At 38.8% G+C, this 16,719-nt stretch overlaps 2 protein-coding genes across 2 annotated transcripts; both read left to right on the top strand.

Annotated features, from left to right (window-relative positions):
• The first annotated feature begins 3,655 nt into the window (after positions 1-3,655).
• On the top strand, positions 3,656-8,995 carry LOC132766519 (lysozyme C, milk isozyme-like). Its single transcript, XM_060760867.2, has 4 exons — positions 3,656-3,791; positions 5,526-5,681; positions 5,902-5,974; positions 8,769-8,995. The coding sequence occupies exons 1-4, from the start codon at positions 3,656-3,658 to the stop codon at positions 8,911-8,913; spliced, it is 510 nt and encodes a 169-aa protein (XP_060616850.2). The 3' UTR covers positions 8,914-8,995.
• A 3,403-nt stretch (positions 8,996-12,398) lies between these two features.
• LOC137096423 (lysozyme C, milk isozyme-like) lies at positions 12,399-16,467 on the top strand. Its single transcript, XM_067465567.1, has 4 exons — positions 12,399-12,534; positions 13,594-13,749; positions 14,246-14,324; positions 16,278-16,467. Exons 1-4 carry the CDS (start codon positions 12,399-12,401, stop codon positions 16,465-16,467), a joined length of 561 nt encoding a protein of 186 aa, XP_067321668.1.
• The last annotated feature ends 252 nt before the right edge of the window (positions 16,468-16,719 follow it).

Below are 16,719 nucleotides of genomic sequence, written 5' to 3'. Positions count from 1 at the left end.
GGCATGCACTGGCAAGGCCTGCCTCCTGACCAATCAGAGGCCTGAGAAATGACAGCTAGCTTTCTGGTGCTGGCCAATCAGAGAAAGGAGGAAATTTCAAACCGTAGCAATGTTAGTGCATGAAAACTCTTATGTATAAAGATGCCTGCTTTTCACTTGTGTTTTATGCTTGTACCCTTTGGGCACCCACTGCTATACAAATGTCCCTTCTGTGTAGACCTGGTGAGATTCCTGATTCATGACTCAAAACATGCATGGTTAATGAAGCTCGCCAGGCATCCCTTGATATCCACAGGTCCTTGAAAAACCTCACATTTCTGGCATCACACTTCTAGATTAAATGAACTCAAAATTACTTATATTGTTCTGTCTCACTGACCACAGAAGATTATTTTTCAAAAGTAACAGAAACAACAACAACAACAACAACAGCTAATGCTTGTGTTGGGAGTTAAAGATCTGAGTTTAGCTCATTTTAAACTGGTCGTAGAGGCAAGATCACCTTTCTGATGAGAACAAACTGTGCTTTATTCCACAACATACGTATTAGACAACAACACAAGATTACTTATTAAGGAGAGTCATATTATCAGGTTGTTACTTTTTTTTGAAGATGGGGTAAACTGCATCTACTGTGCTAGAAAAAAAATCCCAAAGAAAAAAAATCCCAAAATAACTAACAGCAAGAACATGATGGTCTAGAGAACACATGCTTCAACTTCAAGGTTCATGGGGTGAATCTGGCCCACCACATCGTTTTATGTGGACCATAAGGCTTTCAATGCCAGAACAACATAGTTACTGTATATACTCGAGTATAAGCCTAGTTTTTCAGCCCTTTTTTAAGGCTGAAAAAGTCCCATTCGGCTTATACTCGAGTCAAGATTATTTATTATTATTATTATTATTATTATATTATTATTATTATTTTACTCTATTATTATTACATTTATTATTTTACTTTATTATTGTTATTATTACATTTATTATTTTACTCTATTATTACTGTTATTATTACATTTCTATTACTTTACCTTATTATTGTTACATTTATTATTTTACTCTTTTATTACTGAAAGGATGTGCAAACATATTTACACTGAAAAAGGTTGGTATCATAGTTTAATCAGAGTTGGACAGTCTTATCTTAAATTACAATTTTATGTAAATATTCAAAAACATTTAACCTACTGATGCTTCAATTAATGTCATAGTACTAGAATCTATTTTTATTTTGGAATTTACCAGTAGCTGCTGCTTTTCCCCCCTTCGACTTATACTCGAGTCAATATGTTTTCCCAGTTTTTTGTGCTAAAATCAGGTGCCTCGGCTTATATTCGGGTCGGCTTATACTTGAGTATATATGGTACATTAATACAATCTTACAATTACAACTGGTTCTTTGAAGGCAACCATAAGGCTGATGTGGCTAGGGATTGGCTGGTCAAGGGACCAACCGGCTGGTGTGACACCCCCCTGGGAGAAGTGCAATCCAAGAGAACAATGCTAAGGACGTGTCCATGAGCTTTTGATTAGCTCAACTGTTTAGTTCTGTGTTGAATAAAGATATGATCTTCAGGGAGCAAAGACTCCTGGAACAAAGGGGTCAATCCTGAGCCATCAGGAGTTTGGCTGTGAAATAAAATAGTTAACAAATGCAAATGCTCTTAGGTCTCTGTTTCTATGGACAACAATCTCTCAGCCTCGGGTGGGTCATTAAGTTACACAAACAGATTTGGGTTTATCTGAGCTGGCACAGGAAGTCACCGATCTTTGCACATATATGAACAATTGATCCAATGATTACCTGGCTTGGGAAATAGCCAGAGGGGTTTGTCCAGCCTTCCTCTTTCAAGGAGACTATCTTTGCAGGGGTGTCTTAGGCTTAATCTCTGATACATTTTATAAAGCAATTTATATATTTTATATAAGAGAATAGATACATTGTATAGTAAAAGGATACAAATTACACAGAAAGTCATGTAAAATAGATACAATTTACAGTATTAAAGAGTTAGAAATGATAAGAGTCTTTAAGGGGTGAAGCTGCTGCTGGATCACTTCCAATGCTTCAAACTTGTGAATGTCTGGAATAGGTTTAAAAAAGAAAAAAATCACATATTTGTAGTGAAGCCCTTGGTGAACTATAAATCTTTTTTTGGGGGGGGGAGGGTTAGGGTTTGGTTCAGCACTAAGATTAACACATTAGATTTGCAGACTTTAATTTTGGAGAGGCAATTTATTATTATTATATTAATACCCCACTTTATTTCCCTAAGGGACTCAAGGAAGGGACTCAAGGAAGCTTGACTTAAAAGCAACAGACTCAAGTAAACATGGTATCATCCCTTGAAAAATGGAGCCCCCGGTGGCGCAATGGGTTAAACCTTTGTATCGGCAGGACTGAAGACCAACAGGTCAGAGGTTCAAATCCGATGAGAGCGCAGATGAGCTCCCTCTGTCAGCTCCAGCTCCACACGCGGGGGCATGAGAGAAGCCTCCCACAAGGATGGTAAAACATCAAAACACCGAGCGCCCCCTGGGCAACGTTCTTGCAGACAGCCAATTCTCTCACACCAGAAGCGACTTGCACTTTCTCAAGTCACTCCTGACATGAAAAAAAATCCCTAGAAATTTGCTAGGCTTTCCAGGGGGCTTCTATAGTAACATGCATACCATAAAATTGCATGGAAGAACTAGAAAATTTGGACTTATGCAGGTAAGGGAAAGTGTAGGTAGTGCTACTGCACACATGGGGGTTGTACTGCTGTCTTAAAACCATTCCAGGATAAATGCTAACATGGAAACATTGTCAGAATTACAGAAATTAAAGGAAGAGCAAACTAGAGGGTTTTCATGCTAAAAGATATCTGTGTATACTTGCCTTTCATTTTTACAGGGTACCATACCTTGCTATTGATAAACTTCATAGATTTTGCCCAATCCTCATCCCACACACATTCTCCATAAGAAAATATCATTTTCTATAAAACACATAGATTGTTGATAAAATGTTATGGCTGCCATCATCAAAATAGTAAACATACAGAACTTCTGCCATGGTGGGCATGATGAGGCACAGAGCATTCCCTTTACAGAAAGCAAACTGATTAGGTTAAGAGATTAGAAAATTGTGTCAAAACCTGACAAAATGTAGAGTTCCTGCCACTGGAATATGACCCTTAGAGACGCTTCTTACAGTCTTTTAAATGTCACATTACATTTTAGAGTATTGTTTTGCTCCAGAAAAGTGCCAGGTGCCACAGGGGCAATGCTGTGCTCAACCAGGTGAGGTTCAGTCATCATTGTTACTATATTCTGCAGTAATTGTTCATAAATAAAGTGGTCTATGGCTTATAGAAATGAGTCACACGAGTAGAATATTTCAGTTAGGTTTCACAGACATGTGCATGCCCAGGTGTTCCTAATACAGATAAACGGTAGGATTGATGTGGGAGGATGTGGATATTTTTAAAAAGTTGTTCCTGCAACAAAGGATATGGGAAAGCACCATCCAGCCACTAGATGAATTCATCTATCTCGGCATCCTTTCTGGTAGCCCAAGAATACTTTTTGTACACACTGAAAAGCCTCAAACCACGAACTATAAAAACCCTGGGTCTTTGGGCACACCACTCTCCAAAGAACTGTGGCAATGAAGTTGCTTTGCTGTTCCGTATTCTGCTTGCTGATTGTAGCAAATGAAGCCAGAACATTTCAGCTATGTGAATTGTTTTACTACTTGAGAAGTCTTGGGCTCGATAAGTATAGAAACATTCCTCTAAGTCACTGTGAGTTTTGCTTGTGATAGTACATCTTTCCTTCCACTCTTAAGATTAACTGAATTAACAATCAGTTTGCAGTTTCCTCCCTTTCACATCTCTTTTTAGAACAGAGTGTTCAGTTTATATATGTTTTATTCCTCTCGGTATACAAATGATTGCTTGGGAAATGTTTTTTATGGTAACTTTAGTGGTATGAAGGAATTTTTTCATGTTACATGGCCCATTTCAGAATATGGAATTATGTATATTATTTTCCGTAGTTATACGAATATTTTGTCTTACATAACAGTTCTAGAGCAGATAATGGCAACGAGTCTGGAGCAACTTGAGAAACTGCAAGTCACTTCTGGTGTGTGAGAATTGGCTGTCTGCAAGGACGTTGCCCAGGAATGTCCGGATGTTTTTTTGATGTTTTACCATTCTTGTGGGAGGCTTTTCTCATGTCCCCACATGGGGAGCTGGAGCTGACAGAGGGAACTCATCCATGCTCTCCCTGGATTCGAACCTCCAGCCTGTCCTGCCAGCACAAGGGTTTAACCCAATGACAGAAATGAAAAATGAGGACGATGTAGGGATGTAGGCATGACCTTAAATCCCAAAGTGGGCCCCCAGGTCAGGAACTTCAGTCCCTATGTCCCAGTCCCACTAACTGCAAAAGGATAAAATAATTTAAATGATGACACAAAAGTAATATCAATAGTTATTAAAATTATATGGATTTACATAATAACTATCAATAATATCAAAATATAATTCAAAAGTATATTTTCTAGCAATTTTTTCAATAACCAGTAATATCAACTTGCTTAGCTAAACCATTTTCAATGCACAAAACTGCTAAATGATTATGTTGTACAAAGCAGTTTGATGGTGAGGCAGATATTGACAGATATACCTTCTAGTTTTATATTATCAGAGGTCTAATGAGCTTCTTTCAGAGTCAAAACTGTTTTTAAAATACTTTTAAGATGGAGTTTGCATATTAATTCTTTTGACAGATCTTTCTCATATTTATTTACACGTTTGCTAGACATATTAATCAGCATATATAAGAGTATAAATGAATAACATGTGGTCTTCCAATTGTTGGACTACAACTCCTGTATTCCCCATCATTAGACATCATTACTAGAGCTGATGGGAGTTGGGATACAGTAGCATTTGGATGGCTGCAGTTTTTCTTTTGTGTGGTCAAGAGACTGGGGTTTGGATTTAGATATAAGGCTTGTGGTTATGAGCTCTGACTTTAAAATGTCCTTTACCCTTTCTCCAACCTCAGAGCCACAAGTGATATTAGGCTGCAATTCCTATTATCCCCAGCCCACATGATGGATAATCAAAAGATGGAAGTTATCATTCAGGAGACACCAAATTGAGTAAAAGCTAAAGAGCACCAACCACTATGTAAACAATTATAGTTGGTCCTCTATATCCACAGATTCTCCATCCATGGATTCCACGGTCCTTTGAAAGCAACCATAAGACTGATGTAAACGAGTGATATCCCTGGTTAAGGTGGAGATCCTGCATTGATCACGGGATTAGACCCTTTCCAATTCTATGATCCTACAACTCTAAGGATCCACAAAACCGGAACACCAAGAACACCAAGAACAGCTGATTTCATTATTTTCAAAATGTCCTCCATGAATCTAGGGCTGAGTTTCCATTACCTTCAAATTGCTGTTCTGGCTCAAAGCTCTCAAAATTTCTAATTTTTGCATTACGCTTTCCCGGCAGATGTGTGTTTGGCCTGGTTCCCAAGTAAAATGAATACTGAGTATTATGAGGTTGCAGATGGCATTCCTCACTATGGAATATTCCGGCTGAAAAGCACCCAGTCGTGCAAAAATGGGAGGAATATAACAATAAACAGATGTAAAACTGCCTGCAATAGTAAGTGCAACTTCATGACTCCTTTTTCATGTGGGTCTATTCAAGTTGGGAAAAGCAACAGGAGTTAGTCAAAGCCAAGCATGGTTTTCTTTTCACAAAATAGCAAGGCTTATATTCCAGGTCCACATGGACTTTGGCATGAGACACACCATTCTTGTATCTGTAAAGGTGGAGCTTACTTCCTTCTCACTTAATTTGTCTCCATCCATATCTTCCACAGTGTTTCTAGATGATGACATCAGAGATGATGTTGCATGTCTGAAAAGAGTGATTAGAAACAAACTGGAATCTTGGTGAGTATTTCCATTGAAGAAAAAAATATATGGTAGGGCTATAAATATATGATTTACTCAAGGCAACCCACTAGGTGAGTCACACACTCTCAGCCGCAAAACCTCTTGTGATAAGGTCATCTTAGTTCACCATATGTTCAAAACAACATGAAGGCATACATCAACATCAATAAATATATGAAAAGGCACACATCATAGAACAAAACCTCTAACAGAGAAACTCTTTTTTATATAATTGTTTTATGCCTGCCCCACCCTCTCTTTCCTCCTCGTCTTATGTTTAGACAGAAGTTTCTTTTTGCAGATTTAGTATTGAGAGTATATTGAAAGAGACCTTGAGAAGCACAGAATTTCAGTGTCACTTTGCAGTAGAGAACACAACAAAGCCTGTACTGCTCTCGGCCCCGCCTTTGTCTCAAACACGCTTGGCGGGGACGAGGGACAGGGTCTTCTCAGTGGTGGCCCCTCGCCTGTGGAATTTGCTCCCCAGGGAAATTAGGTCATCGTCATCCCTCCTCACCTTTAGAAAAAAGATTAAAACGTGGCTGTGGGACGAGGCCTTCAGGCAATCAGGTTAAAGGACAATGGGTAATGTTTGACTATGGCATGGAAGAGGATTTGGATAAGTTAAGTGGAGTAATCTTTAGTAGATGGCTAGCTAAATAGCTACAAGACAGGCAATAGCTAATCAGAGTGTAAGTATGCTGTTTTAATCTTTATTTATTAATGTTCATGTTTAATTGTTATATTTGTTATTCTGTATTTTATGATTCAGCATTAAATTATTGCCAATTGTAAGTCGCCCTGAGTCCCCCCAGAGGTTGAGAAGGGCGGGGTAATAATGTTCGAAATAAATAAAAATAAATAAAGGAATGGTGCTCTAGGGAGCTTCCAGACAGCACCAAATTGCGGGTTTTCCACAAGGGGCAAAAACACCTGGGACCTGAGAGCTCGTCCACACACAGACCTGTTGGTCCTGGGATTTCTGCCTGCGACATCCAGACCTGCTGCTTTGTTACAGGATTTTGAAGCACAGAAAATGGCTGCTGCAAGACATCCACCAGAAATTTTGGCTTAAAAAAAACAAAACACCTTTGTTTGCACATGCAAATATGCACATTGTTCGTACAATTTTTGTTTCTAGGTCATACATATCTGTTCCTCATTGCTTTTATCCTGGAAAGATAGCAAAAGTTGACTAGAGGATGAAAACTTTGTCCAGCCATGAGAAACTTCATCCTCCACACATTTAATTACATTTGTGGCACACAAACAAAGTTTGTTGAGTAGGACCACAACTTTCAAAGTCAGGACAACACTATTTAAAAGGAACTGACACTTTCAAGCCAGAAACAGAACTTAGTCATTATTATTATCATCCCAAGGCAGCATGGCAATTTGTCCAGAGAGGTTTGGTCGTGTACTTGTACCTGGGAACAACGGGATAATGTTCTTGGGTTATACATGTCTGTTTCTCATTGCTTTTATCATAATTACATGGGGAAAGTTGATTACAAGGCAAAACCTTTGTTTGTGTGCCTCAAACTTCATTAAACATGTGGACGATGAAATTTCTCTTGACCGAATAAAGTTTTCACCCTGTAGTCAACTGTTGCCATGTTTTCAGCATGCAACCAATCAAGAACCAACATGTATAATGCAGGAACAAACAAACATAAAAATCCCGTATTTTCCAAGTGTAGGGACATACAGAGATTTGAATATCTGCATTTTTTTGGCCAGAACCGAGAAATTCCTGCAACTGAAAATCTTTAGTCTTTTTAGTCCTTTATAGGGATTCCTCCCATGTTTTCAGGGGATGTCATTTGGCCACCCACCATTTTGAGCCAGGAGCTGCTGAGATAAAAGTACTGTGTGGCTGGGCCCTTACTTACGCAATTGTCCTGCTTCTTGGCAGGGGGTTGGACTGGATGGCCCACTAGGTCTCTTCTAACTCTCTGATTTTATGATTCTATGATCCTATGATGGATCTCCACATGATGCTAGGATCCCCCATTGAGCATTGATGAATAATAAAACAAAATGAAAAAGAGAGAGCAGGAAGTATGCCTCACTAGCTACTCTTTGCATGTGAAGCAAATGCAGATTACTAAATTTCTCTATCAGAAGGGAAATCATAAGAAAAATGGAGGCTGGTGAAATCCCTGGATGCATTTTAGAAGAAGCCTTGGATTGATCTCTAAACATTTCCAAACATTTTGTCTGTTTATGCAACTAACATACTGATGCGGTTGTCATTTCATCTGTGTATGTTATCAGTTTAGGATGAAATGTTGAAAACCATGAAACCTATCCTTATTTTTTCCATTTTATTTTCTCCCCCAATACTAAGTTTTCTGTTAAAGAAGTAATGCCCAGGGATGCATCTACTTTGTTATCTCCAACTAAGGTATATCTGTTGTAATATATTAGATTAGGGGAACTGCAGCCCTTTAGTGACACCCATGATCTGCTACTTGAAGGGGCTGTCTGTCTAATGATAGAGTAACTAATTGCAAGAATAGAATGGGAAACCATCAGCTTTCCATATTCCTGAGGTTAAGAACAGAGTCACCCCGAAGACCTAGCGATTCCTAAAGAGAACATTTTAACCAAATTTGTGAATAATCACATCTGCAAAAGTGGAAAACAATAGAACTGGAAATGACTAGAAATGTGGATGTATACAAAGTTTTATTGAAAGTCACTTTAAAAAAGTCACACAATAAGACCCTTGGCACTTTACGAATCTCAATGGGCCTGACTCACCTGTTTGCTTCCCTTTCCCCTTTAGGCCACACTTTAAGAAGTACTGTGACAGAAACCGAATCGGCTACATTTTTGCGCAGTGCACTTATTTCTTCCAAAGGGAGGAATGGTTCCTCTCATTAACCAAGTCTAAATGGCCACATCCATTACATTTACAGGTTGATAAATGATGCCCAATTCTTGTTGTTCAGCTTTTCTTGTATTTTACATCATGTATTTTACATCTGTTCAGGAACATAGCATTAAAGCAGACCAAGGGTACAATAATGAAGTTGGGTCTCTTTGCTTTTCTTTTGAAACTGGTATTTCCTTTTTGCTATTTTTTAAAATTTATTTAAAACTTTTATATCCCAATCTTCTCACCTCCATAGAGGAACTCAGACCAGCTTACAGCAAGGATTCAATGCTACTAATACAAGTTAAAACATCATACAACAAAACATCATACAACAAAACATCATTTAACAATATATTAAAATACATATAGATAAAATACATATATACCAAATCGCCAAGGTAAAATCATGTTCAGCTCAGTCTGCATATGTGGTCACTCACTTTAGTCTGCTATATTTGCTTATCATGGTGCCATATACATGTTTGTCACTCTTCCAAAGATATTGCTTCCTACGGTAAGCATGTTAGACTGGCATTTCGGAGATCAAGAATAAAGTACCCTCTGAGTCATAAGATTCAATGGGGAATTAATTATATCTCAACCTGATCTACTTCACAAGGTTGCTGTTTGTTTTACATCAATGTTTGTTTTACATCCATTTGGCATCATATGACTTTCCTTCTTTTCTCATTTCTCTTTGTTCAGCACCACACAGTTGCTTTCCCTGCCACATTGCCCTCCACTCTCCCAAACACCAGTGTTGGTGTCTCCCCCTTTGATGGTGCTTTTCATAGTCTCTGTACCACTCATTCCTCTCAATCTGTTACTGATGCTGAGTGAACATATTTCAGATACATCCACCTATATCCCCATAGATAGACACAGAATGACATCCTTCACTGAGCCTCTCCAGAGTAGCAAATTGCACTGGACAATATCCTCAGTTTGTGCTTGGCTACAAGAGAATAGCCAGGTGTTTCTACAAATTCTGATGCTCTCCAACAACTACTGAATGGTTTGGACAAAGGCATAAGCTGTAGCGGTTGAATGGTGAGTTGAGACTGAGAGGAAAGATGTAGCACAGCTCCATCTGTGGAAGTATAATTTCACTATACTGTGAAACATATAGAAGTTGCATATGTAACAAATGAATCCTCATCAGAAAGACTTGTTACTTCAACCAAATTAACTTTCAAGTACTCTATGTAATGAATATGTTGACATCATGTATAAGTTGAAGGCACATTTGAGGGGCAAAATTGTGGATTTTGGTATGGGCGGGTGGGACAAAGAACTCTAGCTAGCACACCTAGCTCCTACAAACAAGAGTTCTTTGCCCCACCCTGGTCATTCCAGAGATATATAAACCCATTTTCCTAGTTCCAACAGACCTCACTACCTCTGAGGATGCTTGCCACAGATGCAGGCGAAATGTCAGGAGAAAATGCCTCTAGAACATGGCCATATAGCCTGAAAAAACCTTCAACAACCCAGATCTTGGTATGACTTGTGGATAACATGGGGAGCATTCTGATTGGAAGAACCAGCACTACCTCAGAAGGCCAACCACACCTGAACAGTCACAATTTTCTTGCCCGGGTATTTGAAAAGTTAGGGCACACTGGTAGAATTAACTCTTTTCCAAAAAGGAACCATCCCTTGAGTAGGGTGGTGAGAGGTACGGTCTTAGTTCATCTTGGTCCACCCTCATTCCTTGGTTGAGAACCACTGATCTAAAGGCAAGATAATATTTTTGCTAATGTTTATATCAGATGATTGTTTAACAAATACACGGTGATGCCAAAATCCACATACTCAGAATATGTAATTATTTTTCCCACCTCCACGAAATGGAACTTCACTTAACTATACTGAGATTACTTCAGATGATACACCTGAATTTGGCCTCCCTGAAGAAATTGTTTTGTCTCTCTGAAGTCTATTTTCCCTGGAACAAAAATCACATTTAGATAAAGATTAAATGCTCCCTTTGAAGCAGTTTGAATGTCCAAATAAAAGATTAATTCTTTGTCCTTGTTTTTTTAAAAGTTTTAATGAGAACAATCTGTACTTTATCCCACTTACATACTTTGTCAGATACAAGGAAAACAGATTTTTTAAAGGAAGTATTAAAGTACTGTCTCCTTATATTTAAGAAGAAGGGGGAAGTTGGAATCAGTGTCTAGAGGAAGAAAGAATGCACAAATGCCCCAAAATTAATGCTCTTGTGACACCTGATCTTCCCTGATATCTATTTGGAAATTCATCTTGGGAAACCAAGACGCCTGTAAAGGAACACCTCTCTCACAGAATGACCCCAAGTCTATTCAACTGCTCATCTCACACAATACAGATGCTTAATGCTCCCTGGAAAACAGAAAGCCATAGAAGAGGATCTGAATACATCCTATAGCTCAATACAGAAGGAAGGTTTCCATTAGAACCTCCAAAATGTCTTCTGAAAATCCCAAAGGGTTTTTTTTTTTTTTTTACTCTCAGGACATCGAAGACCTCTGATGCTTTGAATTCTCTTACTGGCCACTAAATAGATGTGCTGTGGGCTTGTACTCAAGGATAAAGGTAGGCATTAGACGATGAAGGAAAGTTCATGAGGAAACAGAGATACTGAAGGGGCAGTGCCTCTAAACCAGTAGTTCTCAGCCTGTGGTCCATGGACCACCAGTGGTCCTCAAGAACTAAAATATGGTCCATTACTACACCATTGCAACTAGAGCAACTGGTCTCGCAAAATCCTCTTATAGTGCCAAGGCTTTCTATGGTTTTCTATGGGAGAGCAGATGGTGGCTACTTGATGGCCTACAGTATGTTCTGTATCAGAAACTAGAGCTGATGTGGTCTATCCAATACAATTTTCTGAACCAGCACCCCCAAATAACCAAACTGAATCTAAAGTTGTATTGTTGAAGGCTTTCATTGCTGGAATCACTGGGTTGTTGTAGGTTTTTTCGGGCTATATGGCCATGTTCTAAAGGCATTTTCTCCTGATGTTTCACCTGCATCTATGGCAAGCAACAGACCTCACTACCTCTGAAGATGCTTGCCATAGATGCAGGTGAAACGTCAGGAGAAAATGCCTTTAGAACATGGCCATATAGCCCAAAAAAACCTACAACAACCCAGTGAATCTAAAGTTGACCAAAAACTGATTCATAAACCCTTTGGCACAAATGTTGGAGAGTGGTCCCTGGTCAAAGTGGTCCCTGGTCAAAAAAAAAAAAGGTTGGGAACCACTGCTCTAAACTCATCATGGCTATCTATACCTTTGGCAGGAAGGATTAATGCTCAGCACATCCACAGATGCACTGTATATTCAATATCACCACTTCCTGCAGCCATGTAGAGCTTCCTGGAGACATGCCAACTATTTGCTTGTCATTATTTCTCATCCCTTCAGATCTTACTGGTGACATGAACATATAATTTGTTGGAGGGAATGGTCACTGGGCAACTTTCTATAGCCCAGTAACACAGAAACCTTGGCACTTCGTGGGAAACACTTCCCAGAGACCTACAGGAATGAACCTTGCCAGTCTCGCCTTTTTCTACCTGCTCATTGTAACAAATAAGTCCAAAATATATGATGCTTGTGACATGTATTACACACTGAAGCTTCTAGGGATGGATCCTTTTAATCAAATCTTCTCAGAACAATGTAAGTACCATCTTTGAAGGGCAAAACTTCCTTCTTTGTTTAGTTATGAGTCTGATCAAGTCAGATGTGTTAGCTGCTCTGTTTATTTTAGTGACATTCAGTATATTTTTTAATTTAAAATATTTTACTGATGTTGGTAAATATTGTCAAATAGCATGGATTTTTAAGAAGTATGACATATCTATCAAACTAGCAAGCTTCAAGGGAATCAGTGAGAAATTAGACATTCCCAAGTCTTAGAAATACCAAGAATATTTGGAGAGTTCTTAGCTGTTTAGATATACTGTGTGGTATTTTTGTAACATTGGATGAGATTCTCGATCTAAGAGTGTTGTCCAGGAGTGTGAATTTTGCAAAAATCTAAACTAATATTGATGTTGACATTTTTTTAAAAAAATGATGAGTACATTTTCAAAAAAATTAATATTGGATGGTTTATAATGAACGAGGTTGTATCTGCGGGGCACCTGAAATTGAGGATATAGCACACATATTATTTGATTGTAAATTGTATCAGAACATGAGAGATGCCTACCTTGGTCCATATATCAAACGGACAATGTATTGGGAATCTCACATCAGAGCAACATATTTTATGTGTGGCCAAGACCTAAAATAACATATAAAACAGCTCTGTATTTAAGCAAAACAATACGTCTGAGAACCACATATGTAGGGCTGAATGGGGTAAATTGTAGGGGTGATAAGGAAATGTGATGTATATACTCAGTTTTATCATATCCTATAATATTTGTTTACTGTATTGTTATAAGTGTCTTGTTTTAACTTACTACATGGAGTGTGATCAAGTCTTGTTAAGTTGTTGTTTTGTTTGATATTGTGATATGGCCTAAGGGCTAACCAATAAAATTACTACTACTACTACTACTACTACTACTACTGGATGGCCCTTATGGGATCTTGCAACTATGTGGTTCTAGGGTACATCTTTAAAATATTCTTCCCCTTTTCAATGTTTTAGAACTGATTTTTAGAAAGTCAAACTCTTGCTTGTCTCTCTGCTTCTTTACTAGATGTCACTCTTTGCTTCTTTATTAGTTGTCTGTGCCGCTGATTACTCCAGCAAACTTGACACTTTCTACTACGAGAACACAAGAGGCACTCCACGCTATGGGATATTTCAGCTGAGTGGCCTTGAATGGTGCAATAATGGGAGGCATAAGTCTCCGAACAAATGCAACACATCCTGTGATAGTGAGTACCTTTCCTCTCTGCCTTTGCCTTTGGAAGTTCAAAAGAAAAACAACTTATTTGTATGACGTTAGATCTATTTATTTATCATGTCAGAAGCAAATTGAGGGTACCGTTATAATATATTTAAAACACAAACAAAGTTAAAAGCTTGGCATTATACTAGATTTCCTTTGACCAGAAGCTGGCCACTTGGAGTGCCTCTGGTGTTGCTGTGAGAAGGTCCTCCGTTGTGCATGTGGCAGGGCTCAGGCTACATAGTAATAAGTGGTCTGTGGTTTGCTCTTCTCCACACTCACATGTCGTTAGATATCATGGGTTACTAGTAAATCAGAAGCCATTCAATCATATGTCCCTAATCTCAGATATGGGAGATCTGAATATACTCTCCCCATGGTAATTGAAAGTCACTTTGCACTTTTTCAATGACATCCCTTTCCTTGTTCTGATTTCACCCATCCTTGCCATTTTTAACTGGTCTCTATTAACTTCTCTGCAGACTTCCTGGATGACGATATTGTAGATGATGCACTGTGTGTTAAGAAAATTGTTGCGAGCACAAAGAACATGAATGCTTGGTGAGTAGAATCTGCCTCCTACTAAGATGGAAAACAAATAAATGAAAAGGTGGGGGTGGGAGGGGATGTTATCTAAACAAATCAAGTGAAATCTTTGCATTGAACCCCTTTCTTTTGGGTAGCCCTTTGCTTTATATTACATGCCAGTGAGGCCATTCTGTTATGAACAGGGGAGGGGGCAATAATGTGAGACAAAGGCTATATCTACATATACAAAAGCCAACCCATATGTACCCTGAATCTGGTATTGGCCATCTCCATGACACATGGGAAATTTTGGTAAATATCGGGGGGGGGGGTGCTCTTAACTCAGTTTTGCTCCTCAAAGTCAAAGAATATTCAGAGTTTTCAAGAAAACCCAGTGTTTCCATGGGCTTTGTGTATATGGGCAAGAGTACTTAGGGCCCTTCCGCACAGCATATAACCCAGAATATCAAGGCAGATAATACACAATATTTGCTTTGAACTGGATTATCAGAGTCCACACTGCCATATAATCCAGTTCAATGTGGATTTTATACAACTGTGTGGAAGGGGCCTTAGAATCCTCAATTGGAGGACTCCTCTGACCAGACCACAAATTCCAGGATGTGGCACTTAAAGTGGAATCATAGTGATAACACATCATAGTGATAACATAAGTGTTGTGTCGAAGAGTCCCTAGTGCTCTCCATGTTAGTTCTCTTAAATTTCAGACTGTTTGTAAACTTCAGATGTCCCTATTCAGAACAAAGCAAACAATAGTATAAAAGAATGGGAAATGCAGATATTCTTAGACCCACATAATCTATAATCCTGAAATTTCACTCCTGAAAGAGTTATTATCATGGGGAAAAGGTGTCTCCACTGAAGCCAGGCATGTAGCTGGGGGGGGGGGGGGCTTGAGGGGCTTTAGCCCTCCCCCCTCCCAAAATTCTCAGGGTGGTTCACAAGAAGGTACATTACTGGTACATTATTTAAACTGTTATGTTTGTTCATATCATGATCTGATCACCATACTCAATATATCCCATATGCATGGGGGTATTGGGATAATGATACAAAAGGTTTGCTAGGGTAGATACTCAGCCACCCCCACTCCCCCAAATCAAACTCAGCACCCCCCGAATCAAAATCCTGGCTACGGGCCTGACTGAAGTTATCGCACCAGTCCTTGGTTCCACAAAAAGAGAACATTTCCAAAGTCCTATTATCACAGAGACAGAAAGTGATGTGAAACCTTATGATCAGAAGGCACAGATAGCTAAACAAACACCACAGGAATGTTAACCTTTTCCTGTGCTATCCAAAGCTAATGCTAATAAGGAGTATTTTGTGTGTATGTATGTGTGTATAACAAATGCACTTAACAAATGTATCTATTCTGACTTAGATGAATTCAATTTAAGAACAAATCTACAGAACCTATTTTATCTGTAATTTGGGGATTGCCTATAGCTAAAGTACAATAGTACTGGTGGTGACAATGCCTTTCCACCTCAAGGCAGATCACACACAATAAACCAAATTCAGATTTAAAACATGCAGAAGTTTTAAATTAAAATATAATTAATGTATCAACATTGCATTAACACACACAGGCCTGCCAGTCCACCTCAGTAATTAAAAATAATATAGACTTCAAAACAAAAACTATTCATTAAAAAGTCAGGAAATAAAATAGTATGAGCCACTATTCAAAGCCTGGAAAATGATTAACATTTTACCATCTTGGACCCGGTTTGGGAAGAAAGAGAGTCTATTCATTATACACACAAACAATGCCTTTCTCTGCCAAGTCATTTTTCAGTGTGAGAACATTTCATTGTATTTTGAGTTGACTGAATGTTTTACCTATCTGAAGTTTTCTTTTCAAAACTGGGAGATGTTTGCAATTTGAATATACTCTATAACTCTGTTGACTGAAGTACAATTTATTTTTTATTATCCCCTCTCCTTCCACTGCCCCTTTAGGCCAGTCTATCAGAAATACTGCACACGCACTATAGTGAATCGTTATTATCTGGCGTGCCTTTTTGGAAGGTCTATGGATTTACCACAAAAAAGAAAGAAATCCAAGCCAAGGATGATTCCTGCCTCAGGGGTTGGATCCAAGAAAATCCAGGGCCCAGGAGGATGGCTCCGCAGCATTTTAAATACTTAGAGACTCAAGGAAACCTCTAACGATTTAGGAGAAGGAGTATTTTGATGTGCTTCTTCTACATGGCTGTCATCTCCTGCAAGCTTTCTACAAATCAGGGGTTCGCAAGGATTCATTGGACCACCATGTGCATCATTCCCCATCATGGTCTCTGCTGGCTAGAGATGAGGACAGTGTCAGCACAACACTATCTGAAAGACTACACATTGTCCGTCCCTCCTATAAATGGAAAAATGAAGCAGAGAGGAGGGATCA

Source organism: Anolis sagrei, chromosome 2, assembly GCF_037176765.1.
Source record: "Anolis sagrei isolate rAnoSag1 chromosome 2, rAnoSag1.mat, whole genome shotgun sequence".
Taxonomy (NCBI): Eukaryota; Metazoa; Chordata; class Lepidosauria; order Squamata; family Dactyloidae; genus Anolis; species Anolis sagrei.
The sequence above is the reverse complement of the archived record's forward strand: the minus strand, read 5'-3'. Positions and strand labels throughout refer to the sequence as shown.

What these genes read in the sequence shown, in the direction of transcription:
- LOC132766519 (XM_060760867.2), top strand. Translation starts at nt 3,656, where the DNA reads ATGAAGTTGCTTTGCTGTTCCGTATTCTGCTTGCTGATTGTAGCAAAT. An exon ending in ATGTAAAACTGCCTGCAATA is followed by an intron (nt 5,682 to 5,901) that starts GTAAGTGCAACT and finishes TATCTTCCACAG; the next exon opens with TGTTTCTAGATGATGACATC. An exon ending in AGAAACAAACTGGAATCTTG is followed by an intron (nt 5,975 to 8,768) that starts GTGAGTATTTCC and finishes TTTCCCCTTTAG; the next exon opens with GCCACACTTTAAGAAGTACT.
- LOC137096423 (XM_067465567.1), top strand. Translation starts at nt 12,399, where the DNA reads ATGAACCTTGCCAGTCTCGCCTTTTTCTACCTGCTCATTGTAACAAAT. An exon ending in ATGCAACACATCCTGTGATA is followed by an intron (nt 13,750 to 14,245) that starts GTGAGTACCTTT and finishes ACTTCTCTGCAG; the next exon opens with ACTTCCTGGATGACGATATT. An exon ending in ACAAAGAACATGAATGCTTG is followed by an intron (nt 14,325 to 16,277) that starts GTGAGTAGAATC and finishes CTGCCCCTTTAG; the next exon opens with GCCAGTCTATCAGAAATACT.